The 25,853-nt window shown below is 40.7% G+C and overlaps 1 protein-coding gene across 2 annotated transcripts in view; it reads left to right on the forward strand.

The window, feature by feature from the left end:
• RNF175 (ring finger protein 175) overlaps window positions 1-25,853 on the forward strand; it is a 43,765-nt gene that overhangs the window by 12,993 nt on the left and 4,919 nt on the right. For both annotated transcript variants that reach the window (XM_047717853.1, XM_047717854.1), the window contains exons 4-7: window positions 11,160-11,314; window positions 17,275-17,382; window positions 18,587-18,707; window positions 24,258-24,391. In XM_047717853.1, the coding sequence (XP_047573809.1) occupies window positions 11,160-11,314; window positions 17,275-17,382; window positions 18,587-18,707; window positions 24,258-24,391 (518 nt within the window). The remainder of the gene's footprint in view (window positions 1-11,159; window positions 11,315-17,274; window positions 17,383-18,586; window positions 18,708-24,257; window positions 24,392-25,853) is intronic.

Below are 25,853 nucleotides of genomic sequence, written 5' to 3' on the forward strand. Positions count from 1 at the left end.
AAGAAATGTTAAAAGAAATTCTTCAGAAAGACAGAAAATTATATAGGTCAGAAACTCAAGTCCACATAAAGAAATAGAGTGTCAGAAAAGGAATAAATGGAGATAAAATAAGATACTTATTCTTAATTGACCAAATAGATAACTATTTGTTCAAAGTAGTAATTGTAACAATGTACAATTGACCCTTGAACAACAGAAGGGTGCAGGATGCTGAACCCCCACGTAGTTGAAAATCTGCGTATAATGTCTGACTTCCCAAGAACTTAACTACTAAATAGCCTCCTGTTGACCAGAAGCCTTACCGTTAACATAAAGAGTCAGTTGACACATATTTGATATGTTATATGTTATATACTATATTCTTAGAATAAAGTAAACTGAAGAAAGAATAATGTTATTAAGAAAATTATAAGGAGGACAAAATACATTTATGATACAGTACTGTCAAAAAAACCACATATAAGCAGACCCATGCAGTTCAAATCAATGTTGTTCAAGGCTTTACTGTACTGGTTGATTGTAGTATATGGGTAAATGACATGAATGACAGCAGTGTTAGAAGAAACATGAGGGAGGAATTGGGATTTCTGTGTTATAAGATACTTGCACTACCAGTGAAACAGAATAGTATAATTTGAGAATGGACTTTGATTAACTGTAAATGTATATTGCAAACTCTAGGGCAACCACTGAAACATTTTTTTTTTTAAATTTCTAGTTTTTCACACGCCAGTACATTTGTGAAGTATAAAATTCTGTAACAATTTCAAATTTCTGTAAGAGTTTTTTTTTTAAACAAGCCTAAATATATTTTTTTTAATTTATTTTTATTTATTTGACAGAGATCACAAGTAGGCAGAGAGGCAGGCAGAGAGAGAGGAGGGGAAGCAGGCTCCCTGACAAGCAGAGAGCCCGATGTGGGGCTCGATCCCAGGACCCTGGATCATGACCTGAGCTGAAGGCAGAGGCTTTAACCCACTGAGCCACCCAGGCACCCCTGAAACACTTTTTTAAAAATAGGTAGTTAGAGTACCTGGGAGGCTCAGTCAGTTAAGCGTCCAACTCTCGACTTTGGCCCAGGTCATGATCTCAGTCATGAGATTGATCCCTGTGCTGGGCTCTGTGCTGGCATGGAGCCTGCTTAAGATTCTTTCTTTCAAAAAAAAAATAAATAAATAAAAGATTCTTTCTTTCCCTCTCCCTCTACCCCTCTCCCCAGCTCCACTTGTGTGCATGCATGCCCGTGCTCTCTCTCTCTCTCTCTCTTTCTTAAAAAATACATATACTAAGAGAGGAGAGAAAATGGAATCATAAAATTCTCACTTAAAGCCAGAGAGCCTAAAAAAGGGGGTGGGGCAGAGAGGAAAAGAAAGAAACAAAAAATTATGCAACAAACAGAACACAGTTACAAATATAGTATCTATATCTATATCTATATCTAACTATAACAACTATATCAACAGTCCCTTCAAATGTACATAGTCTAAATACATCAATTAAAAGACAGAGATTGTCACTGTGAATAAAAAATAAAACAAATGAAAACTAAAAATAAGACCCAATTATATATTGTTGACAAGAAACTCATAAGAATACAGATGTAACCATCAGGGAGAAAAAAGGGGCAATACATAATGATAAAAGAGTCAGTTATTTAAAAGGGAATAACAATTCTTAATGTGTATATACCTAACAAGAGAACATCAAAATATACAAGGCAAAAACTAATTGAACTGCAAGGAGAAATTGACAAATCCACTGCTTAGTTGGATCAACAGCTTCCTTCAGCAGTTGATAGAGCAAGAAGGCAGAAAATTGGTAAGGATAGAGTTGATCTGAAAAGCATGATTCATCAATCTGTCCTAATTGATATTTATAGAATACTTCATCCAACAACACATTCTTCTCAAGCTCACATAAAACATTCACCAAGATAGACCACATTCAGGACATAAAACACACCAAAAAATTTTTTAAAGAATTTAAGTATACAAAGTATACTCTCAGACCACAAAAATTAAATTAGAAATCAATAACAGAAAGATAGCTGGAAAAATCCTGAGATATTTAGAGATTAAACAACACAAGAGACAAAGAGAAGGACTCAATAGAAACTAAAAAATAATTTTAACTAAGTGAAAGCAAAAATACAACATATCAAAATTTGTGGGATAAAGTTAAAGCAGTGCTTAGAGGGAAATATATAACATTGAATTCATATATTAGAAAAGAAGAAAGATCTAAAATCAGTTAAGCATCTACTTTAGGAAACTAAAGAAAGGAGTAATTTAAACTCACAGCAGTCAGGGGAAAAGAAATCATAAAAATTAGGGAAAAGAAATAATAAAAATTAGGGCAAAAATTGAATTAAAAACAGAAAACCAATAGAAAAACTCAATGAAACCAAAAACTTTTTTTTTAAGGTCAGTAAATTTGATAGAGCTCTAGCCAGCAAACCAAGAAAAATAAGAGAACACAAATTACTAATATCAGAAAAGAAAGAGGAGTCATCACTATTGATCCTATGGACATAAAAAGAAAATAATAGACTATTATGAATAGCTCTATGCCCACAAATCTGGATAACCTAAATAGAATAGACTGATTCTTTGAAAAACATAAACGATACCAAAACTCACACAAGGAGAAATGAATAATCTGAATAGGCCTATATCTATTTTTCCTCAGATATAATTGATATATAACACTGCATTAATTTTAGGTGAGGTGTGCAACTTCATGATTTGATCTATGCATATGACATGCAATTATTACCACAATAAATTTAGTTAACATCCATCACTACACATAGTTATAATTTTGTGTGTGTGATGAGAACTTTCAAGATCTTCTCTCTTAGCAACTTTCAAATACATATTATTGTTAACTATAGTCACCATGGTGTACATTACATCCCCAAGACTTATTTAATCGTATAACTTGAAGTTTGAAGATTTATACCTTTTGACCACCATCACCTATTTAACCCTCCCCATACTTCCTGCCTCTGGTGGATATCTATTTTTAAACACTGAGTCAAGGCACCCAGGTGGCTCAGTCTGTTAAGCATTGGACTCTTGATTTTAGCTCAGGTCATGCTCTCAAGTCTGTGAGATTAAGCCCCACATCAGGCCCTACACTGGGCCTGTAGCCTGCTTAAGACTCTCTATCTCCCTCTTCCCCACCGAACTCTGCTCTTTCTCAAAAAAAAAAAAAAAAAAAATTGGGGGGGGTGCCTGGGTGGCTCAGTGGGTTAAGCCGCTGCCTTCGGCTCAGGCCATGATCTCAGGGTCCTGGGATCAAGTCCCGCATCGGACTCTTTGCTCGGCAGGGAGCCTGCTTCTCTCTCTCTCTCTCTCTCTGCCTGTCTCTCCATCTACTTGTGATCTCTCTCTGTCAAATAAATAAATAAAATCTTAAAAAAAATTTTTTGAGTCAAGAATTAGTATCTTTCTAAAAAAGAAGCACCAAGCCCAGATGATTTCAATTGTGAATTCTACAACATTTAATGAAGAATTCTTTACAATCTTCCAAAAAGTAAAAGTAGAGGGAAAACATCAGAACTCATTCTTTGAGGCCAGCATTACCCTAATACCAAAATCTGATGAAGATACTACAAAAAGGAGAAATCATACCAATATCTCTCATGAACACAAATGTAAAAATCCCCCACAAAATACTAGCAAATCAAATTAAACAATGTATAAAAGGAATTATACACTATGGCCAAATGGGATTTACTCCAAATATGTAAGGTTGGTTCAAAAATTACAAACAAATTTATGTAATCAATCACATTATGACGCTGAAGAAGAAAAAAGTCTGTGATCATGTTAATGTAGAAAAAAGCATTTGACAGGGTCCAATACCCATTCATATAAAAATTATCAGCAACCTAGAAATAGAGAACTTCCTCAAATTGATAAAGAATATCTATTAAAAAAAAAAAAAAAAAACCCTACGCAGGGCGCCTGGGTGGCTCGTGGGTTAAAGCCTCTGCCTTTGGCTTGGGTCGTGATCCCAGGGTCCTGGGATCGAGCCCCTCATCGGGATCTCTGCTCAGCAGGGAACCTGCTTCCTCCTCTCTCTCTGCCTGCCTCTCTGCCTACTTGTGATCTCTGTCAAATAAATAAAATCTTAAAAAAAAAAAACAGCCCTACAGCTAGCATTACACTTAATGATGAGAAACAGGTTGCTTTCCCCTTAAGATAAGGAAGAATACAAGAAAATCTCCTCTCACCACTCCTATCTGAATTGCACTGTATATCTTAGCTACTGCAATAAGACAGAAAAAGGGGGACAGATAAATACAGATTGGGAAGAAAGAAATAAAAGCATCTTTGTTTGCAGATGACATGACCTATGTAGAAAACTCCAAAGAATCAACAACAACAAAAACAACCCTGAAACTAATAACTGATTATAACAAAGTTGCGGGTTATAAGGTCAATATACAAAAGTCTATTGCTTTCTTATATACTAGCAATGAACAACTGGAATTTGAAATCAAAACACAATACTATTTACAATGGCACTCAAAAAGGGAATATTTAGGTATAAATCTGACAAAATATGTGTAAGATGTATATGCAAAAACTGAGGAGACCTAAAATAAATGGAAAGATAATCCATTTTCATGGATTGGAAGATTCGATATCATTAAGATATTGATCTATAGATTCAATAGATTCAATTTTGATTGAAGATTTGATATCGTTAGGGGTGCCTGGGTGGCTCAGTGGGTTAAAGCCTCTGCCTTCAGCTCAGGTCATGATCCCAGAGTCCTGGGATCGAGCCCCACGTCGGGTTCTCTGCTCAGCGGGGACCCTGCTTCCTTTCCTCTCTCTGCCTGCCTCTCTGCCTGCTTGTGATCTCTGTCTGTCAAATAAATAAATAAAATCTTAAAAAAAAAAAGATTTGATATCGTTAAGATATTGATCTATAGATTCAATAGATTCAATTTTGATCCCAATCAAAAATCATAGCAAGCTATTTTGTGAATATCAACAAACTAAATCTGCATTTTATATGGAAAGGTAAAAGACCCAGAATAGGCAACACAACACTGAAGAAAACAATGTTGGAGGATTGACACTACCTAACTTCAAAACTTACTGTAAAGCTATAGTAATCAATACAGTGTGACATTTGTGAAAGAGTAGACATTTAGATCAATGGACTAGAACAGAGAGCCCATAAATAGACCCACACAAATACAGTCAACTGATCCATGACAAAGGGGCAAAGATAATTCAATGAAGAAAGAATAATCTTTCTAACAAATGGTGCTGGAACAACTGGACACCCATATGCAAAAAAAAAAGAGAGAAAAATCTGGAACATATATTTCACTAAAATTAACTTGGGATGACTGGGTGGCTCAATTGGTTAAGCATCTGCCTTTGGCTCAAGTAGTGATCCTGGGGTCCTGGGATCGAGCCCCGCATCGGGCTCCTTGCTTGGCAGGGAGACTGCCTCTCCCTCTGCCTGCTGCTTCCCCTGCTTATGCTCTCTCTCTCTCTCTGTCTCTCTGACAAATAAATAAATAAAATCTTTTAAAACGTTAAATTAACTCAAAGTAGATCACAGGTCTAAATGTAAAGTGCAAAACTATAAACTTCTAGAAGATAACATGGGGGCAAAATCTTGATGAATTTAGAACACCAAAAGCATGATACATGAAAGAAAATATTGGTAGGTTGGATTTTATAGCAATTAAACTGCTCTGTGAGAGATACTATGAAGAGAATGAAAAGACAAGTAGCAGACTGGGAGAAAATAACTGCAAAACAAACATCCATCCCAGGACAGTTACCCCAAATATGCTTAAAACCCAATGATAAGAAAATAAGTTAAATGCCAAAAGATCTGAAAAGAGAGCTCATCAAGGAAATATACAAATGGCAAATAAACATATGAAAAGTAGTTCATCGGCATATGTTATTAGGAAACTGCAAATTAAAACAATAATAAGATACTAATACATGCATATTAGAATGATTAGGATCCGAAGAAATTGACAATACCAAATGCTGATGAGGATGTAGAAAGCAGGAAATCTTGGTGGGAATTCAAAATGCTAAAGCCACTCTGGAAGTCCCCCTGGGCAGTTTCCCATAAAGCGTAGTCTTCCTACGTGATCCAGCAATCAAACTACTAGGTGTTTACCCAGCTGAACTGAAAGTCTACATTGACACAAAAACCTGCATGCCAATATTTAATAGTGCCTTTATTCATAATTACCCGAAACTGGAAACAACCAAGCTGTCCTTTAGAATTGGAATAGATAAACAAATTGTGGTATATCCATACAGTGGAATATTAGTCGGCAGTAAAAGGATAGAGGCTATCAAGCCATGAAAGGACATGAAAGAAACCTGGTTAAACAAGCCGATCTGAAAAGGCTGCCTGCTCTAGGATTCCAATAATACATTCTGAGAAAATGATCATTGGAATGATCATAATATGACCATTGGCTATCAGTGGCTCAAGGAGGGAAAAGGGAAGGAAAAACAAGTGAAATGAGGACTTTAGGGCCATAATATTGACCCGCATTATACTGTTATTGTGGATACAAAATCGTATGCGTTTGTCAAATCCCACTGAACAGGACAGGACACCGAGCGGGAGTTAAGGCATGCCAATTTTTAAAAATTCATTTAGGAGATTGGAGAATTCCCAGGAAATGCAGATGGTGACATTACAAATGTATGAAACAACTTCACTGAAGGGAATTAGGGGGGAAAGGTGCTGCTCTAAGTCCCTTTGGAAATCAGAGGAGTCTATACCAGTAAGGCAGTGGAAATTGCACATGAGCAACTGATAAAAAGTGTCCCATGGGAGTATGGCAAACCCCGTACTGCTCCATATGTATCCTGGAAGGGAACAATTAAGAAATAAATGGCACATGGTGGAAGCCAGGTCACTTATTATTTATTTACACCTTGAAGGTATTATCTACGACAAATAAAATAGTATTAGTTTCACATCATTTCATGAACAATTTGGATTTCAGGGGGGAAGGGACTAATCCAAAATGCTGGAAACATTTTCAGATTACAACTTTTAAGAAATGTCTAGCTTCTGAAGTGACTGTTTGATTTGTCTTAGATTCTGTTCCATGGTATGTAGGAACTGTATGTGTGTCAGAGCAGCTTATTATAAATATCTAGAGCAAAGGAAACATGTTATTTAGAAAACAACATTTAAAAATAGAACATTAACTGCTCCTGTGTGATGTCAAAAAGTGAAGAGAGAAAGTAGGTGAGAAGTGGAAAATTCTTATTTTGTTTGGAATACTACTAAATACCTGGATGTTTCCAAATAGTCACCGTTTTAGTACAAGATAGAGCATCTGGATATTTGAATTTTTCTCTTTTCAGCTTATAGTGTTGATATGGTATGGACTTGGCAGAACTTCAAAGTTAAATTATTTCCAAATGCTTTTAACAGCATTTTTTAAACAGCATTTAATTAAAAAATAAAATCTCATTCAACACCACCCTCTCCACCTCCTTTTATATATCCTACTTTTCATATCTGCAGGAAATAGGGGGAAAGGGCCAAAAAAGAATACTTGTACTTCCCTTCAGATCACTAGAAGGCCTGATGACTACATACACAGAACTTGGACTTCAGACACACTGTTAACTTGCCTCCACACACAGGCAAATAATTTGCCACAGATTGAAATATTGCTCTATTTAAATCAACTTCCTGCCTATTAATAGCTGTGATACACTAGAACGTATTACCATACCAGTAAAGCCTTCTGCCTCCTTGAATCTTTTTTAAATGAGGCAACACACAAATAGATACAGTTTCATACATACATAACATTGAAGAATCTCCTTGAAGAATTTGAAGAGCAAAATCAACAGTCTGAATTGATTTGAAGATAGAAGTAAGGACCAAGTGAAAATCTAATGGCCCTTCGTATGCCAAGATTCCGTCTTTCTACTTGTCTGATTTATGTCCACACTCCTTCATTGCCTTGGCACTGATCACAGCAGCAGTATTTCCTGGAGTCATTTATTTACATGATAATTTTCTGCTTACCTCTGGCATCTCCTTGCTCTTGCTGCACTTCCACCTGCACAAATACACAGAGACACATGGACAAATGGCTGCAAATACTTAGGGATTTGCAGTGCAAAGGAAATGAGCATCACATAACTTCCTCCTTCTGCCCCTCCTTCCCTCCCTCCCTGCCTCCTTCTCTCTCTCTCTCTTTCCCTGTCTCTCTTCTTTCTCTCTCCCACCTCCCTTTCCTTCTCTCTCTTTTATGTTGTGTGATCCAATCATCATTCTATATAATTAGGCCAATAAAAAGTTTCTTTGTTTTGACTTGATTTGCTGTTCTTTTTTGATTTATGATGTGCCTAGCTCCAAGGAAAAGCATGGTACCTTTGGGCAGCATCTGATTCGTCAGGAAATTCCTTCTGCCACAACATGTGGGTGGGGAGAACATTTGGTGATGGGATCCAGATGCACAGGCCGCCCTTGGCCAGGAATGCAGCTGTATTTTATATGCACGTGCCCAGATGGTGACCCCTCTGGCATTATTAATGTGTCCCAGCTGCCAGACCTCCTCATTTGCAAGCATGCACCTCGATTTCACAGATTTCGTGTATTTATTTATGAGGCACCAAATTCCTACATTTCATATGTGGCAGTTGCTATTAAAATGAGAAGTTTGAACTGCTCTGGAAATTGATAAAGAATCTTCTAAATTGATATGAAATGTGGCCCTCGTTTCAAAATGACCTCTACAATTAGTGAATTCGTAATGCACATTTCTAACCTTGCCCTGTGCATGTTGAGAAAATATGGCACTGGGTTTACACTTTAAAGGTAGTTAAGAAATTACACAGTTGCATTCCTGCTATGATGATTTTTTGCTTTTCTTTTATTTCTGATCTCTCAGGCCTATTTTTTAAAAGTAGCATGTCTATATATTTGAACATGGTTATTCACTGCTAATTAAACCCAGGCATCGAGTAAGAGAAATTTGAGATCTTCTAGAAATGGGTTGATTCACAAGGAGAACTGGTATTATAAAAATATAACCCAATCATTACTCCAAAGTATTATAGATGATAATAATTCCATGGACTTGAGGAAATGGATTAGTCTAACCTATTCTGGCTTATGAGGCAAAGTATAAAATATAGAGGTATGGTAGTTTTGCTGAATTAAAATGAACTGAGTCATTATTCTTTAAAAACTCAGCATTTTATGGGGGAAATGTAAAAATGATCAAATTGGTTTTTTTTCAAATTTTTAAATTCTAGTTAGTTAACATACAGTGAAATATTGGTTTCCAATATAGAATTCAGTGATTCATCACCTACATATAACACCCAGAGCTCAAGACAAATCGAACTGTTAAGACAGAAAGATGAAAAATGCAAAAGGTAGATGATCAGATTTTGAAAGACGGAAATCATGTCCATTTCCTTTTTCAATATCAGAAGTAATAAACTAAAAAAGCCAGAAAACATGTCATTTATCATAGATAACTATCTCCAAAATCAGCTGTAGGAAGTAAATGACCCAAATACTCGTGTGATTTTCTTTAAGGGCACCTCCCACGTTTACTATCAATAGCAGAGGGTCACGTTGGCTACTGCTGAGTGCTAAAGTATAGCGAGTCTTACTTAGTCTTACTTAGTATACTTACTAAGTATACTTAGCATATCTGGCCCTCAGGAACAGTATTCCACTTCCTTTTTTTTTTTTAAGATTTTATTTATTTATTTGACAGATAGAAAGAGAGCACAAGCAGGCAGAGTGGCAAGCAGAGGGAGAGGAAGAAGCAGACTCCCCTCTGAGCTAGGAGCCCAATGTGGGACTCGATCCTAGGACCCTGGGATCATGACCTGAGCAGAAGGCAGACACTTAACCGACTGAGCCACCCAGGTGTCCCAGTACTCTACTTCCTTAAGCAAAGCCTGTCTGTCCTATTTAGATATTCATCTTGATTTCCTAAATAAAGCTGCTAACTCATGGATTCATTATAACCATACTCAAGGTATGGTTTCCATCCAAGGTAGGATGGAAAATTAAAGCCCCGGGTTTAGAATTCACCTCAGCAGAACATTGCCTGGTGCCCACCAATGAACGTCCTCACCTGAGACAAACTGTCTTTGCCATCCCCCTCTTACATTGGTGCTGAGCAGATCATAGGTGGTTAGTGTGCATGTGATCAAACATAAAAGATCAGAGGTTATGGCTGTTGTTTAAGCCTGTCTGCTTTTCCCAGGAGAGGTGATAGCTGGTATCGGGCCTGATCTAAAGAATGCGCCTGTCAGTGTGGTAATGGTATCAAGCTGACCCACAAGCCAGCAGCTCAGTCTCTCCTGCTTCTGCCATATGGGATTGGGGCCAGGCAACTTAACCCTCTAAGGTCACTCGCACTCGGGTCAGTGGTATAGGCCACACGGAGTTACACACAGATGAACAGGAAAGAGTTTGCTTCACATCTTGGCTTGCCTGGAAAAGCCACCAGTACCTAAAAAGGCAAAGCAAGAAGCAAAACGATGGGCTTCATTTCGAATAGTCAGGGGATGAGGGGATACCACAGATGGGACACAAAGGTTAACCCTACACAATGCACTGGGGCAGCAGACAAAAGCGGTCCCAGGAGCTGCTGTGATGTCACTTCCTCCTTTGCCATCACTGTGCATTTGTACATGTGCTCGTGATAGGAAAAACAGTCGTTTGGCTCCATGTTATTACATACTGTTTCCAGAACACTTTCCTATCTGTGATGGTCTGAGCCTCCCTCAGTCAGCACAGGCAAACAGGACAGGCATTATTACCCCCAATTTTACAACACAAGTGAGGCTCATTTGTCCAAACTCATGTAGCTTTTGAAGCCCAAAGTTGCTTTTGTCTGAAATACCCAGGCAAAAAGACGTAAAAGAAAATGATTATTTGGGGTTCTTTCCCATTTGAATTTTCAGATAACCAAACCAAGTCCCTCAAAACTTTGCATGTACAGAAGAGCTTACAGCTAGATGGTGAGCCAGTTGCATGTTACAGACAGGGTGGTAGAGGTGGTTCCCCCCAGAGTACCTTCTGAATCATTTACTAGTGGACTTGTCATTCTGGGTCTTCAGTCATTGAAAGAGACTTTCTGTTCATTTTTCTGACAGCTGGTGACACTGTTGCAGATGTGGGTTGTCCCTCTCTACTTCACGATAAAACTCTACTGGTGGCGGTTTCTGTCTCTGTGGGGAATGTTCTCGGTTATTACCAGTTACATCCTCTTCAGAGCTACCCGAAAACCCCTCTCGGGGAGAACACCACGGTATGTATTCCCTTCGTTCCTTCCCTGACGTCCTCCTTACTGTAACCACTAAGAAGTATGCTTTAATTCCATTTTTTCCTGGATGGGGAAGGAAAGCATTACACTTCTTTTGCCTTCAGTAACCAAACTATTTACAGATTAGCTGTACTGCTGTACATGTTCATTATTTAATGGCGATTTGGACATACCTATAACATTTATTGCTTCAGATGAAAGCCAGAAGAAAGAAAAGTGAAAGTTTAAACTTTCTAGAGCACCATTTTCATCTTTATTTTTAGCTCAGCATTTTGTTTGACTCCATTGTAAGTTGGGTTACACATATTTTATAATAGAACAAGAGTTCGATGTTGGCATTTCTAACAACTATGTATGTATTTTATGTCAGACAAATCATAAGCAATGGACAACTTACTCCTCTCATAACAAATGAGACTTTCATATTCCAATGATCATCTTAATTACCATGGCCAACATCTTGACATTTCTATAATTCCCATCATATCATCTGCAAATCTTTCGAAAGTGCTTTTAACCTCATAATGCGCCCCCAAGTTTGCTTTCGCTCTCTTTGTTCTCTAGATAAAATCTGAATCTGAGTCTAGATAAAATTGAAATGGGATAAGGAAAAAATGTGTAATAAGACAATGTCAAATTTTGATCTTTGTTGAAGAATAAATCCTCAGCTCCTGTGGAATGTTCTTATGATTGTTAGGCATTCAGATGTTTGTTCTTAATCCTCTAAAAAAGTGGGAGAGATGAATACCAACTTTTCCTTCTACTTTGGAGAAGAAAAAATATGCGGTGAGAAAAATCAGATAAATAAATGTAATGACAAAGATGAATCTTTGAGGGCCTCTTGGCTGGCTCAACCAGAAGAGCATGGGACTCTTGATCTCAGGGTCATGAGTTCAAGCCCTACGTTTGGATGCACAGACTGCTTTAAAAAATAAGTAATTTTTTAAAAAGATTGACATTCAAATAAGTAAATTCAGGTTGATGTTTAACTTAATCCCACTTTGGGAAGAGCTTTGGGGTGGTGTTAGGAGACCTCCCAAACTGGGGAGTTTGGGGTTTGCGACAGCCTTTGCATGGCCTGACTTGCCCATCAGCACATGGACATATGGCACAATTTCTCCTTAAAAAAATATTGCCAGTTATTTAAGACTTGTGAAAGTGATCCAAATTTTGGATGAACCAAAATGTACTTGTTTCCATTCCCGGGATATAATCTGTATTGTATTTCAGTGAGACTAGTTCACTTCTCCAGTATAGAATGAATCAACATAGTTAGACACAGTATTTCTGTGCACGTTAGCTCGTTCATTGCAGAGGAACTTCATGACAAAGAATATGCAAATGCTACCTCGTTATACTCCATGCCTCATCTGTCTCAGATGGCCAGGGATCTGCGCCCACCACATACCCATTTCAGCTTCTCCTGCCTCCATACTCAGAGCCCTGGCAGACAGAGCCTGACAGCCAACAAGGCCTCACTACCATTTAAGGAAAGACCTAGCCACCATTTGAAGAGAGGACAATGGGAGAGGCTAATTAGGATCCCATTAACTCCTAGAAAAGCAGCCTAGAAAAAGAAGTTCCTGTTTTTGAGAGGTAGGAGGCCCTAAAGATCTTTATGGATCTTTGTTTAATCATCATGTCATAGGTAAATCACTTCTTAGCCATATTCCATTTGGAAACAGGATTTCATTACAGACTGGGAAAACTGGTCAGAGCAAATCAGCAAGGTGCAAAGGCAAACCCAAGGGGAGGGGTCCCCTGCCCCAACACCATTTAGAACCAGCTGTTCCTCCCCCAGAATATACCAAGCCCTGACCGGTGGGTCAGAGTAAGAGAAAGGAAGGGGAGTTTCCTCTCTACTGCAGTAGAGTTCAGTCTCAAAAACAGGCCACAAACGGGCCAACAGAGCCAGGCGTGGCCACATCTGTCTTTGTGGAGGCTGCATGAGTCCTACTCTGGTTTCTCTGTCTTCCAGTTGTAATCTAAGTAACAAGGGAGTTCTGGACTCTAGCGCTCTAGAAACATGTATCCCCAATAAGCAGGAAGAATTGGGGGTGGGGGATTTGGAAAAATCTAACACATCTGTAATAATTATATGACATATTGAGTATTGAATGTGCCAAGGCTTCTGAACATTGTCCCACATAATCTTCAAGACTACCACAGGAGCGAGTGTGGTCACCCCCACTTTATAAATGGGGCACTCCCAGGAAGAAATGCCAGAGTAAGATGGCCAGAGTCCCACAGGCAGTGACGGGGAAAGAGAGCCCAGAATCATACCAAGGACAAGCAGCATGCAAAACCCCTCCTCCCACCAGCATGCTGTCCCTTCAGGACGTCAACAAATCACTTAGCAGAGAAACCCCAAAGTTTAAAGAGTCAGGAACACCTGTGGTGCTGGCACAACCTTGAGGGGCCCATCTCAAGTACATCGAGTTGGAGTATACCTGGAGTTCTAGGACCCCCACTCTGGTGCTGGCAGGTGCTGTGAGGGCAGACAGGGAGGCCCTCTCAGAACTGGCCGCTCTCCCCACCATCACCCCTTTTAGCAACACCAGACTTTAGCCTCCACCGGACTGCCCTGAGCAGTGATCAAAACTGCTAGGTACTAGCAAATCAAACGGATCAAAAGACCAAGGAGTCACTTTGGCAGAAAGACCCCCCTCAAAGCCCTCGCTGACCGTTTTAGAGATGACAAAGGCTCAGAGCAACTTGACCCACCCTGTGCAGTCCTGTTAGAGTTTCGGGCTCCATGGAATTCCCCACGGGCGACCACCCCCATGGGCGGATTAAAGCTGCAGGAGGAGGCGTGGCCCACATAGCCCGGCCCTTCATCTCTGAAATGATGTAAATGGGAGCACTATTTTTAACTACTTGAGGAAACTCCGCACTGTTTTCCAGAGTGGCATGTGCTACCAACAGTGTAAGAGGGTTCCCCTTTCTCCACTCCAATATTTCATCTACTCCAACAGCAATCCTCTCCAACATTTGTTGTTCCCTGTTTTGTTAATTTTTGCTATTCTAACTAGTGGAAGGTGGTATCTCATTTTGGTTTTGATTTGTATTTCCCTGATGGCTAGCGAGGTTGAGTACTTTTTCATGTGTCGGTTAGCCATTTGTTTGTCTTCTCTGGAGAAGTGTCTGTTCATGTCTTCTGACCATTTTTTTACTTGATTATTTGTTTCTTGACTGTTGAGTTTGAGGAGTTCTTTATAGAACTTGGATACTAGCCCTTTATCTGTAATGTCATTTGCAAAAATCTTATCTCATTCTGTAGGTTGCGTCTTAGTTTTGTTGACTGTCTCCTTTGCTGTAAAGAAACTTTTTATCTTGATGAAGTCCCAAAAGGTCATTTTTGCTTTTGTTTCCCTTGCCTTTGGAGACGTATCTTGAAAGAGTTTGCTGTGGCTGATGTCAAAGAGGTTACCACCTATGTTCTCTTCCAGGATTTTGATGTATTCCTGTCTCACATTGAGGTCTTTCATCATTTTGAGTTTATCTTTGTGTGTGGTGTAAGAGAATGGTCGAGTTTCATTCTTCTATATATGGCTGTCCAGATTTTCCCACACCATCTATTGAAGGGACTATCTTTTTTCCATTGGATAGTCTCTCCTGCTTTGTCAAATTTTAGTTGCCCACAGAGCTGAAGGTCCATTTCTGGGCTCTCTATTCTGTTCCATTGATCTATGTGTCTGTTTTTGTACAAGACAGTATGTACCATACTGTCTTGGTGATCACAGTTTTGAAATATAGCTTGAAGTCAGGCAACATGCTACCCCCAGCTTTGTTTTTCTTTTTCAACCTTCCCTTGGCAATTCGGGTTATTTTCTGGTTCCATATAAATTTTAGGATTGTTTGTTCCAGTTCCTTGAAAAATGCCAATGGTATTTTAATAGGGATGGCATTCAAAGTGTAGATTTCTCTGGGTAGGATAGAAATTTTAACAGTGTTTATTCTTCCAATCCATGAGCATGGAATACTTTTCCATCTTTTTTCATCTTCCTCAATTTCTTTCAAATAGAGCTATGATACGACCCAGCAATTTCACTACTGGGTATTTACCCCAAAGATACAACTGTAGTGAAAAGAAGGGCCACATGCACCCCAATGTTCACAACAGCAATGTCCACAACAGCCAAACTGTGGAGGGTGCCGAGATGCCCTTCAACAGATGGATGGATAAAGATGTGGTCCATATATACAATGGAATATTCCTCAGCCATCAGAAAGGATGAATACCCACCATTTGCATCGACATGGATGGAACGGAAGGCAATTATGCTGAGTGAAATAGGTCAAGCAGAGAAAGACAATTATCATATGGTTTCACTTATATGTGGAACATAAGGAATAGCATGGAGGACCTTAGGGGAAGGAAGGGAAAACTGAAGGGGGGGAAATCGGTGGTGGGTGAGATGAACCATGAGAGACTATGGACTCCAGGAAACAAACTGAGGGTTTCAGAGGGTAGGGGAGTGGGGGGATAGCTAACTGGGTGATCAGTATTAAGAAGGGCACGTGTTGTAATGAGCACTGGGTATTATATGCAGATAATCATTGAACAGTACATCAAAAGCTAATGACGTGCTGTATGGTGACTAACATAACATAATTTTAAAAAAATAAAAAGAAATTATGTAAATGACAACTCGTGTCTCAAGCCAGCCCACCAACCCCATGTAAAGCGTCATGCTTCAGAAGGTCCTTCCTGACTAGAAGTCAGTGAAGCAGGACATCTTTTAAAATAACTTCAAAACACTGCATCAGTAATATCATAGAACTTAAGCATTGGGAGCAATGGCTCCAACAGAGAGGAAGCTGGGGGAGGTGAGAGAGTTGGAGGCAGGGCTCCAGGGGCTGAAGGTAAGACGGCATGGTAGTCTCTGGAGTGTGATTCTCCACTCATTCTCCGCTCATTCTAACAGTGAAGAGCACTGTTAAAGGCAGGAACAGGGGCTTCTGAGAACCAGAGGGACAAGCTGAGAGGCAAACAAGGCCTCCTACTTGGGAGCAACAGTCCAGCCACCTGCTTCTTTAATCTGGGACCCAAGGACAGCACCCAGCTGCCCCTTCTCCTTCTACCACCTCTTCTTGTTCCAGTGCGCACAACCTTGCTCTGTGGTACTTGCGCAGGGGATCTGGGCTCCTGACCTCTTCCCACATCCTACCAGGCACGAAGCAGCCACGTGGCCCCCTCTGTAGTTTTTCTAAGGGATTTTACTGCCAGGGATAAGGGAAACAAACAGGGTATGGGGCTCCCTGCCAGATCATCTATACCCTTCCTCTCTATCCCCATCTCCCACTTCTCCATTTCAACCCCATGGGAAGAAGGAAAGGCTTTAAGAGTGGTCAGGGTACATACTGGGACCTATCCACAGAGCAGGAGAAAACCAGCCCGAGGCTCACTTCTGATTCCATCCCAGGGCTAGGGGAGGGGCTCTGTGAGTGGAGAGGACTTGGGATGAGGCTGAGCTCACTACTGATGACATCTGCCCTGGGGATGGGGGAGGGGTGGAAGGGCAGCAGGAACAGGAGTGGGGAGAAACTCCCAAGAGAGGAGGTTCCCTCCTCCTGACTTCTCTGTTCCTCTTCTGCTTACTTCCAAGCTATTCCTGCCAAAGCCACTCTAAGATAAACCCTAGGGCCAAAAAAGAGAAGGGGAGGCAGCGTCCCAGACAGAGAAACCATCCCTGAAGATCACTCTTACATGAAGAATATAGATAAGTTACAATGAATTTGTATATGTGTGTGCATACTATTTATACACTTTGTTGATGTATTAAAACTGTAGATTATTATTGAGTTTAGCTGATATAATCTACTCACATATATTACATAAAAAATAGAATTCTAGAAATTAAAAACTGACTTACAAAAATGTTTGAGGAAGGTAAAATACTTTATATCATGTTCTGTATTTATCCCCACTTTAACCTTCACAGATTGGTCTACAAATGGTTTCTTATAATCTACAAACTCAGCTATGCATTTGGTGTTGTGGGTTATTTGGCTATCATGTTTACAACGTGTGGATTCAATTTACTTTTCAGGTAAGTATCTCCAATTAAGACCTTAGTACCTAATGATTAAGATTCATTAAATTAGGAGCTAATTAAATTAGGGGCCAATTGTTCATTTCTTAAAGAAATATTTCCCTTAAAAATGGGGTGGGGGTAAGGTGCCTGGGTGGTTAAACGGCTGCCTTCAGCTCAGTTCATGATCTCAGGGTCCTGGGCTCACTGCCTGAATTCTGGCTCCCTGCTGAGCAGGGGGCCTGCTTCTCCCTCTGCCTCTGCCTCTCCCCTGCTTGTGTGCCCTTTCTTTCTCTAATACACAAAATCTTTTTTTTAAAAATGAGGTGGGGTTATCCTAGAGAATCCTATTATATTTGAAATGTGATCCAACTAGCACAGTTTCGTCTTGGGTTTTTTTTTCTGACTAATACGTGGCAACAGTGGCACAGTACCAAAGGGTCTCAAAATTGGAGCTTGATCCCTGGGACCAATTGTCATGTTAGGCAAATCATTTCTTCTATATCCCCATTTTTTCAAATGCAAAGTGGGGATAATCCTATCTATCTGGAGTATGCGTTAAGTAAAGTATTTGAAAGCAGAGATTCGCAAGCCTGAGGAACTTATAAAAAGCACTGCTGGGCTGATCCACCCCAGGCCACATACGTTACAGCTCCTGATCCCCAGAGTCTTAAACCTCCCCCCAGGTGACACTAATCTATATTTCAGGCTGAGAACCACAGCTCAGTTAAAGAGGTTCTTTATGTTAGCTGCCCCCTGGAATCACCTGGGGTCTGGAGAGGTTCCAAAAATATTGCTGCACAGGCCCCACCCCCAGAGAGTCAGATGTCATTGGCCTGGGGGGCCCAGATGCAGGGGGCAGTTTTACAAGCCGCCCAGGCCTTTCTCTGCATAGCCCAGCCTGAGAACCACTCATTAGAAGTACCTTCTCAAGAATTACTTTGTCCACTTGCCACTGAGTAATAAAATCCGAGGGGAATTTAGAGAATTTAAAATTCTGAAAGAAAAAGAGAAGAAAAGAAAGGAAAGGAAAAGAAAGGAAGAAAGAAAGAAAAGGGAGGGAAGGAAGGAAGGAAAGAAGGAATTTTGAAAAATCAATTAAAAAAAAAAAGCTCCCAAATTTCAGTTAGATACTCTGGCAGGAAGTGTCTTCTAAGCTGGAGCCCTTCCCAAGCCCCCCGAATGCCATGTTCTTATTTGGGTACACTGTTGTTTTCAACAGAATCAAGGCCAGAGATTCCATGGATTTTGGTATCGTATCCTTGTTCTATGGCCTCTACTATGGTGTGATGGGGAGAGACTTTGCAGAGATCTGTTCAGATTACATGGCTTCTACAATAGGGGTAAGTGTTGCTTTCATTCTCTGAAACCACTTGAAGAAATGGTCTCATCTTACACATCTGCATCCGTTTTCAGAAACATGTTGGTCTTTTTTTGGTTCTCCCAGGCCAAGTGTTCCCTGAATCTCCTTGCATCAAAAATTATCTTTGCTAATTGATTAGAAAATATACTTCTTATTTATATAAAGTGGTTGGAAGTAAGGCATCTCATCTATTTATTTATTTATTTATTTATTTATTTATTTATTTATGTTTATGTCATCTCTGCACCCAACGTGGGGCTCAGACTCACAACCCTGAGATCAAGAGTCGCCTGCTGTACAGACTGGGCCAGTCAGGCACCCCCAAAGCCCTCTTTTTAAGTAAAATAATTATTTGGAAGCAACAATAAGTAGCATACTCCAGCTCAAAGGATTAATAGGGATGCCTGGGCGGCTCCATTGGTAAGCGTCCAACTCTTGATTTCAGCTCAGGTCATGATCTCAGAGTTATGAAATCAAGTCCCACATTGGACTCTTTGCTGGCCTTGGAGCCCACTTAAGATTCTCTATCTCCATCTCCCTCTGCCCCTCCCCCATCTCTCTAAAAAAAAGAAAAGGATTAGTAAAAATTCAATAATAACAAAAATCTTTCCATCTGCCTAACACAGAAAGTCATATCTGATGCACGTAAAGTACTTTGGAATCCATCAGTGCCTCAGGGTTACTCCTTATAAAGATCAGTTTTTACACAGCATTAGAAGAAGTAGAACATACAAAAACTGAGCTAAATGTATCCTGACTGCATGTTGTTCTCTAGAATTAAAAATATATATTTCCTAATAGCTTTTTTAAAAACTCTCTTAAAACTCCAAATAGACATACTTTCTGGTTAGATGGATTTCAGATTCAAATGTTAGGAGCATTCATCTATGTCTGAGACGTGCATATCTCTTAAAAACTTACAGGGGCGCCTGGGTGGCTCAGTGGGTTAAGCCACTGCCTTCGGCTAAGGTCATGATCTCAGGGTCCTGGGATCGAGCCCCACATCGGGCTCTGTGCTCTGCAGGGAGCCTGCTTCCCCCTCTCTCTCTATCTGTCTGCCTCTCTGCCTACTTGTGATCTCTGTCAAATAAAAAAAAAAAAAAAAAAAAAAAACTTACAGAGGCTCCAGGTATGACCCAGTGGTTTCAAGAATTCCTGTTTCTGTCCTCTACCGTTCTCTTGGTACACACCAGATATGAAGTGGAAAAGCTAGTGCGAATGGCAAGAGTGTAATTCAGGACCATTCTTCTCTCTCTCCATTTATGCGGCAGGACCAAGTAGACATGACCTTGACTTCATCCCCATCCCATCTGCCCTTCTCCATTTCTGTATACTCTTTTCCTATAGCCTGGAATCCACTTTTGTGGTATAATGCTAGAACAAAATACCTTTGGGAATTTCTCTACCAAGCATCATCTATGGGACAACTGCCTTTTTTCTAATGTTTATGGTGAGCACAGAAGGGAACACTTCCACTCCTACTTCGTCTAGCAAAGGCCAGAAGCCGTATTCCCTAAAAATTTCCCAAAGTTTCTTGTGCTTGTCTGTGGACAGGAGACAAGGAGAAGAATTGTATGTTCTCTGTCCTCCAGTGGACCAGGAAGAAGAGATTCAACCTCATAAGACAAGTTTTTAAGCTCCAGCTTTCTAGAGACTTCTCACCTGATCCCACCTCAGAAGTCTTCAACTTTTTATCATCCTCTGTCATCTTAACTCCATCTACCAAACATATAAAACCCACTGCTTCAAGCTATCTCTTGGCACAGCCAACATTGACTTGAACTGATGAGGTGTGTGTGTGTGTACGTGCACGTGCATGCATGCGTGTACATATGCTTATGACAGAGATAGGGAGGAGGGAAAGGAGGAGCAATTTCCATTCTCACACCAGTGCCTAAGCCCCTCAGCCGACTAATTAAGTCAGAATCTCTGGGAGCGGAGCCAATGCATCTGCTTCGTTTTAAAAGCTGCTCAGGAAAAGGAATGAGCTATGAAGCCATGTAAGAACATGGATGAATTGCAAATACATATTGCTAAGTGAAAGGAGGCAATGAGAAAAGGCTACATATTATATGATTCCATTTATATGACATTTTGGAAAGGGCACAACTATGGAGATGGTAAACAGATCAGGGGTTGCCAGTGGTTTAGGGGGGAACAGGGTTGAATAGGTGAAGTACAGGGAATTTTTGAGGGCAGTGAAATTCTGTACAACTGTAATGGTAAATACATGACACTGTACATTTATAAAAATCAATAGTGCTTTGTAGCAGAAAGGGTGAAACAATGTATACAAATCTAGAAAATCATCTAGGATGGGAGAGAATGCCAGGAGAGAGTGTAGACTGTGACAAAAGAATCTAACTGTATTACAAACATATGAGATAACCACAATGCAGGGAGTAGGAGAAGAAAGTGCTGGCTTAAATACCTTTGAAATGAGCAGAGATCAAAGATTAAAAGCAAAGGAACCAAACATAAGTGCTGTACTCTAGTTCATAAAGGGGTTTTCCTCGAGGCTATGGGTTAACAATCCTGATACTGCTATCCATGTATTCCAGAACTGAACAACTAAGCACATGGAGGACCCATGGTGGGAGCTATGTCTCTCACTCTCAGAAGGTTACAAACAGGGGCTCCTGGGTGGCTCAGTGGGTTAAAGCCTCTGCCTTCAGCTCAGGTCATAATCCCAGGGTCCTGGGATGGAGCACATTGGGCTCTCTGCTTGGCAGGGAGCCTGCTTCCTCTCTCTCTCTGCCTGCCTCTCTGCCTTCTTGTGATTTCTGTCTGTCAAATAAATGAATAAAATCTTAAAAATATGTATATAGATGGATACATACAGGGCTATCTATTGCTATGTTAAACACCATGGGTTAGTATATACAGATACATTTCCTGGCTCTGTTAGCTAAGAAGCACTAGAAGCAATGACACCCTAGTAGCAAGGAGCACACCTCATGCCCAGATCTTTTCTTTTTTTCTTTTCTTTTTTGAAGAATTGTATTTATTTATTTGAGAGAGAAAGAGAGATAAGCAAGAAAGAGAACATGAACGGGAGGGCAGCAGGCAGAGGGAGAAGCAGGCTCCCCACTGAGCAGCAAGCCCAATGTGGGACTCGATCCCAGGACCCTGGGATCATGACCTGAGCCGAAGGCAGGTGCTCAACTGATTGAGCCACCCAGGTGCCCCAAGCCCAGATCTTTTCTAATACCATTCTACAACAAAAGGAACCAGGGCTCCTTGGAGAAATGGTTGATTCTAGGTCTTGGTAGGAACATACAAATGAGCCTGGAGTATATTGTACTGCCAGAAATTAAGCAAGGACTCAAAAAATCAACCAAACAAAAAAATACCACAATGGTAAGGGTTAGCAAGAGAGATACAGAAGCCAACTGAAAAAGCTGCCAATGGCCAAAGCTGGAATAATCTGTGCGACAAAATAGCAGCAGTAGAAGTAGTAGCAGGAGCATTGGGTTATAACCCAATTCTAAAATAAATATCACGAGTCCGTATTGATATGAATAAATGAGTGGAGGAGAACAGACAAATCTCTTATGCCGAAGAACTCCACATAATTTATGTAGGTACTCCAACCTTAAGAAGGCTGTATGGTCGGGCGCCTGGGTGGCTCAGTGGGTTAAGCCGCTGCCTTCAGCTCAGGTCATGATCTCAGGGTCCTGGGATCGAGTTCCGCATCGGGCTCTCTGCTCAGAAGGGAGCCTGCTTTCTCCTCTCTCTCTGCCTGCCTCTCTGTCTACTTGTGATCTCTCTCTGTCAAATAAATAAAATAAAATCTTAAAAAAAAAAAAAAAAAAGAAGGCTGTATGGTCAAGTTTCTTGTGTCAGCTTGGGTAGGCTAGGGTGCTCAATTGTTTGACCGAACACCCAAACACTAGTCTAGATACACACACGCCCCCTATTGTTTCCTTTTCTCTGGAGAAACCTCACTGGCTGAGCACAACACCCTTCTCCTTACAAATGGGCTGCTCAGAGTGATTTTCTTCCAAAGAGTCCAGAATAGGAAGGAATAAAAGAAAGAGTAGCTTTATAATGGAAAACCGTGACAAACACTGTCACAAGCCTGGTGATCAAGGTTAACAGCAATAGCGGTAAGTCCTGTTGAAAGCATGTACACGCCCTATGGTGTGATAAGAATATCACCTCTTTTATCTACCTCTCTAAACCGCATAACCTCAGTGTCTTCAAGAGAAAGACACCAGCTAAATTCCATTTGAGGGACATTCCACACAATACTTGCCAAACTGTAAAAGTCATTGAAAAAAAAAAAAAAATCGAAGTCTGAGAAACCACCATAACCAAGAGGAGCCTAAGTGGTATCCTGGATGAGATTCTGGAATAGAATAAGGACATCAGATTAGAAGGAAAAAAAAAAAAAACAAAACGGGCACCTGGGTGGCTCAGTTGTTAAACATCTGCCTTCAGCTCAGGTCCTGATCCCCGGGGTCCTGGGATCGAACCCTGCATCGGACTCCCTGCTCAGTGAGAAGTCTGCTTCTTCTTCTCCCACTCTCCCTGCTTGTGTTCCCTCTCTCTGTGTGTCTCTGACAAATAAATAAAATCTTAAAAAAACAAAAACACAAAACCCAAGTAATCTGAATAAAATATGTATAAAGTATGTACTTTATTTCACAGTTTAAGTGTCAATATATTGGTTCATTGAGTGATAAGGTACCATACTAATGTAAGATGTTAAAAATAGGGGACATGATATATGGGGGCTTGCACTATTGTCACATCTTTTTAAGTTTAAAACAATTATTAAATGAATATTTATTTTCTAAAAAGAGCTTCTTAGGGATTCTGAGGGGCACCTGGGTGGCTCAGTCAGTTAAGCATCTGCCTTTGGCTCAGTCCATGATCTCAGGGTCTTGGGATCGAGCCCCACATCAGGCTCCCTGCTCAGCAGAGAAGTGTTTCTCCCTCTCCTTCTCCCCATCTCCCTGCTTGTGCTCTCTCTCTCAAATAAATAAATAATCTTAAAAAACAAGCTTCTTAGGGACTCTAATACACTGCCAATATTGGAATCAGTCTTCATCTCTAGTACTAAAAGATGCCAGAATCCCGAGTTAGAATTCTAAAAACATTGCACCCAATGGGATTAATCCATGTGTTCCTTCTCGTCACATGGGAATTAAGAAATATAGCAACGCCTCAGTTTACTCCAGACCTGTGAATCAATCTCCAGAATAAGAGAAAGGGTCAGCATCTGGGTAACCTTAAAAAGCTTCCTTAAAAAGCTATGAACTATAGCCCTGGATAAGAGACCTTTCCCCTTGAAGGATTCACCTTGAGGAAATTAAATTGAAGGTTATAGTTAGCCGTGTGCTTTGGGTCCATGTGGGGTTCAGTGGGCTCTTGCCTGAAGACCTCAGCCCCACTGAAGCATTCCTGTGGGGAAGAGTGCTCCTAAACCAAGGAAGAAGCAGTAAGGACTCTGGGTTGCTGTGTTCAGGGAATGAATGGCACTTGCCCTCCTTTCCAACAGTGCTCTGCGCATCTCCCCCAACAGTTCTACAGCGTCAGTGGGATGCCCACAAGGAGCTTGTCAGACAATATCTGCGCCGTCTGTGGCCAGAAGATCATTGTGGAGCTTGATGAAGAAGGGCTCATTGAAAACACCTACCAGCTCTCCTGCAATCATGTGTATCCTTTTCACATGAAACCACGTGGGCTTCATCAAGCCAGTGATGGAAGGCAACTTTCATATACTCGGTGTGGGTCATGGTAGATGGCCAGTCAGGGAGCACTGTCGCCTCCTTTCCTCCTCCTTGTTCCCTCCTCCTCCCCCTCTCACCATCTCCTCTGCCTCCCTTAGCTAGCTCCCATCCCCCAAACCCCAGGCCTTGATCCTCCTCGGCCATCTCTCTCTGTTCTGATAATCCCTGCTGAATAATTTACTCTGTTGCTCGTAATTTCCTTTTTAAAACTGAATCTCAATGCCACACAGACGGAAAAGCTGCAGTATGTGCCTAAGACGCTGGCTGGGAAAGTTGGCAAAGCTGTAAGTGAACAGATAGCCAAGAACGACCAGGGAGAGAAGGGTCTGGGTGTGAGAAAAAGTGGAGTTTCGGGTGCAGGGAGGAGCTCAGGACTAAAGCAGGTGGAGCCTGAGTCTGAATCTCACGGGACTGAGCACAACACAGTGGGCTCTGCCTAGGATTAATCCCAGGAACCTGCTTGTGTCAGCAGTGGGTGTGGAGGCAGCCCAGTATTAGGTTTGGTCTTGAAAATAGGACAACGCCATGGGTAGCAAGACACCTTCGATTATAGAAGGAGGGACCAGAGCTTGAGCACCCAGTTCTTGAACCATTGGGGTTCTCTACCTGGGAGTTCTGCCCCAAATAGCTGATGGATCTTTAGGTGTTAGGACATGCCTGGGTCTGGAAACCAGCATTCTTTGGGAATTCCAGTCACTGTGGAGGAAGACCTCAATATGTGGAAAGATACTGGGATCAAGAGCCCCAAGCAAAGCAGCCCATGCTGTCCCAGTATAGAACTCTGAAGACCAAAGTTGTGTTTGGGTTGGCGGACGATCGGTATTTTAACTCTTTTCTAAATACAAGGGGAAAGAAGGTATCATTTATCTTTATTCTATAGCACAACATCAACTTGATAATATTGCTCTACATTCAGTTCAAAGCTCTGGTATGATGAGGTGGTTAAACCATCGGTCTTTTGCCTTTGAAGCCCACCTAACTTAGTAATACCCTAGAGGCGCAGTGCCTATGATTCAGTTCTATTTAATCTGAACAGATTCCATTTATTCAATCCTGAGAGTTAAAAAAATGGACTAACTTCACCTGAAATGTAATAGGACCCCTTACTCCAACCTTTAAGCCTTATTATTTTAAGATAAGAGACACAAAGATTTCCCATATGGAATTCTATGGTAGCTTTTCATACCTTTCCTAAAAAAAGGATCCATCTTTGGGAGAAATTTTCCCAATCTGGCCCTGGTTTTGAATGTGATTTACTTTTCAAATGTTGGACCAGAGCCCCTTCTACCATTTGCAAGTGGAAATATTTTCTCTCTCCACCTTTAAAAGTGCTTAGGGATTGTTGTACATGTGTGCGTATGTAATCTAAAATGTAGTCACCCTTAAAT

The sequence above is a fragment of the Lutra lutra genome, chromosome 2 (assembly GCF_902655055.1).
Source record: "Lutra lutra chromosome 2, mLutLut1.2, whole genome shotgun sequence".
Classification (NCBI taxonomy): Eukaryota; Metazoa; Chordata; class Mammalia; order Carnivora; family Mustelidae; genus Lutra; species Lutra lutra.